Raw genomic sequence first — 2,794 nt, 5'->3', positions numbered from 1 at the left:
ACACGGTTGAACGCGACAAGCGTGCTCGCATTGTAACGTTTAACGGGGAATATCAGATGCGAGTTTTAATTTACCCCGGATCCCGTTTTATACTCGATTAAGCAGCGTTCCCTCGTGTAAAACGTCGCAATCTCTAACTGCGCTTTTCCAACTGCGGAAATATTGGGGCAAATTGTCTTACAGCGAATGCGAAATTACTTTTTTGCCTAATGATGCCTACGGTTTGCCTGAACCTAACAACAAATTCGATTAAATCTGATTAACCGATGAGTTTTTCCAGTCCTCCTTGCTATTGCGAAACAACAGTGTCCCCATGAGATATGCTTTGCACCGACTTACTACTCTAGACTACCTCTATTGGTGTTCTAACGAAAATTCAATACGTAGTCATTAAATTCTCGATCGATATGAGATTTACTTTCTTTAAGAAATCTTTCAAGAATAAACCGCATACCGGAATGTAAAAAATCATTTTACGCAACGATCTGCGGCAGGTCGATAAATACATAAAGATATTTTACCCTCGACAGAATCTCTTTTAAAGGTTTTCATTCAAAAGGCATTGTCTTTCCTTGCATGTTCAGGTGTGTCTGTTGATTTTAAAAACATCGGGGATTATTGAGATTTGACATTTAATCGCAAAGCTGGCTATCCCTACGGGTCGTAGAACAACTCGAACCAGCATCCATAAACTTGAGCACGCGGAAAGTGAAGCAAAAGTTGGCTAAAAAGTAAACAAGGAACATGAAGCAAGCAGTAGTATGACTCACTGATTGAGGGTCCGATCGTTGCTGCCAGTAGTCGCAGAGCCCTGAACACCGGAAGCGGCGGCAGCGGCGGAACTCGAGTCGTGATGTCTCCTCTCCTTGTGAACAATGCCCATTAATTTCATCCATGGATTGTTGGCCGCATGGGCGCCCATGCCGCCGCTTTGCCACATTGCGCTCGCCAGTCTCGCTCCTTTCGCAGGAGCCCTTCCTGGGCTCCAACCGACCCTCTAGCCTGCTCGAAAGCACGCCTCCGCCGTGCACCACTTTATCCCACTTGTCACGCGGCTTATTCTGCTCCTTCTGTTCCTTCTGCTCCTCGTGCTCCTCCTGCTTGTTCACTTTTTTCACCTTTTCACTTTCCTCCCGAGTTTCTTCGGTTTCGTTCCCGATTTGATCGCGATCCGTGTCGACTACCACCACCACCACCCGTTCGCCGTTCTTCTTCTTCCGGTTCTCTCGTGACGCGGCGTCCTCTATCTCCAGCCTCCCGAACGCTGCACCCACGCGAGTAATGTCCTCGACACGCGGCTGTCCGAGCGCCGAAAAGTTCTGGCCCCCGTCGGCCACCTTCCGCGGCGGATAAGAACAACAACGATCGATCGAAGCGAGCAGCCTCCAGGCTAAGAGATCATCCTCGAGGAGAACGCGAGAGACACGCAGCCAGAGCTCGACTTGCCGGCAGCGATCGACAGGGGTGCCTGGCCCTGCGTAGGTGCGAGGTGCCTTGATCGGCCCCGTAGGCTCCCTAGCCCGCCTCTCGAGCACCTCCACCATCTAATCCTTAGTTTCTTCACAAGCCTTTTCCGGCCCCGCACCCCCGCACGGTCTTTCCGGGACTTCTGTTTGCCTTCGAGATGCTTCTCTTCTTCTGCTTCCTCCGATATTGATTCTTTCCGCCGTATCACGCCTCTCCTCGGCTCTTCTGCACCACACGCTTTTTCTCCTCCTCTTCCACTTGCTGGCTCTTGGTTTCGACTCGTTCCCTCTACCCTTCCTCCTGCCCCCCTTCAAGAATCCCACATTTTTTGCCGACACCGTGTCGTCTCACGTTCACTCCGTCCTTCGCCCGAGTCCTGCCTGCAAGCATAGGGAGTAGCGTTAGCTTCGTTTCTTCCGACGGTGCCTATTCGAACGAAAAAAAAATCGGTCAATGTCTCGATTCTGTTAACCCCGATTTCTTGCTCTTTTCATTCCCGTAGATCTTTGTCGGTACAAGCTCACCTATCCGGCAGAGAAACGAAGAAGTATCGATAGGATGAAATATAGAGACAATGGCCTGGAACCGTCGACTAATTTAACCACGAATGCATCATGCGTGTTCGGAGACTAAGGGCTACTCCAGCCGCGGAACGAAATCAAGGTTGTGTACAGTGACTTGAAGTGTTTCGTAGCGAAGCCAGACTTCGCGTTGACTCTTTCCAATTGATGCTCGTAATGGCCTCATATTGATTTCAAGTTACCAAGACAATCACCAGAGTCCCAGAGGGTGTGAAATTCGATCGCGGCAGGGCTTCTGCAGGCAAAGAATTTTAACGGGACTGAAATTCATCATTGCCGCAACTCTTATAGCCGGACCATTTGTCTTATGCGCGGTACCTTCTCGGTCATCCTCGATTTCTGGACGGAACTAAACAAACTCTCATCATTTCGTACACGTCGCGTCGCTCCAAGGATAAAAGCTTGCGGAAATACTTGTAATACATAGACTTCGAAACTTCGTTTAACCTTTCCGCCTCGAAGCCCAGCGAACTTTCTAAGGGCTGACAATTAAACTGTAGTGACCTCTGTCGCATCGACGAAATTGCTTTTTAAGCTTCTACGGTTTGCGCGCGATGGAATGGCATACGTGTAGACTGTTCTTGACAGAAACGGTAACTATGCCTGCCGCGGCATTTGCATTTTTTAAGCTTCATACGTTAAGTGAAATACGGAGACTCCCACCCCCAACGATTCTTCCGCCGCAGTCGCAACTGAATTTTGCGAAAATATCGATCGAGCCTATGAATTTGAACGAGCCCGGATTC

The 2,794-nt window shown here is 49.4% G+C and overlaps 1 protein-coding gene across 1 annotated transcript; it reads right to left on the bottom strand.

Moving 5' to 3' along the window:
* Positions 1–632: 632 nt before the first annotated feature.
* Positions 633–1,544, bottom strand: LOC107191443. The gene has a single exon (XM_015580502.1). It carries the CDS (start codon positions 1,542–1,544, stop codon positions 633–635), a length of 912 nt encoding a protein of 303 aa, XP_015435988.1.
* Positions 1,545–2,794: the final 1,250 nt, after the last annotated feature.

Source organism: Dufourea novaeangliae, unplaced genomic scaffold (genome assembly GCF_001272555.1).
Source record: "Dufourea novaeangliae isolate 0120121106 unplaced genomic scaffold, ASM127255v1 scaffold7, whole genome shotgun sequence".
Classification (NCBI taxonomy): domain Eukaryota; kingdom Metazoa; phylum Arthropoda; class Insecta; order Hymenoptera; family Halictidae; genus Dufourea; species Dufourea novaeangliae.
The sequence above is the reverse complement of the archived record's forward strand: the minus strand, read 5'-3'. Positions and strand labels throughout refer to the sequence as shown.

Excerpts from the sequence above, each read along its gene's own strand:
- LOC107191443 (XM_015580502.1), bottom strand. The coding sequence starts at position 1,544 with ATGGTGGAGGTGCTCGAGAGGCGGGCTAGGGAGCCTACGGGGCCGATC.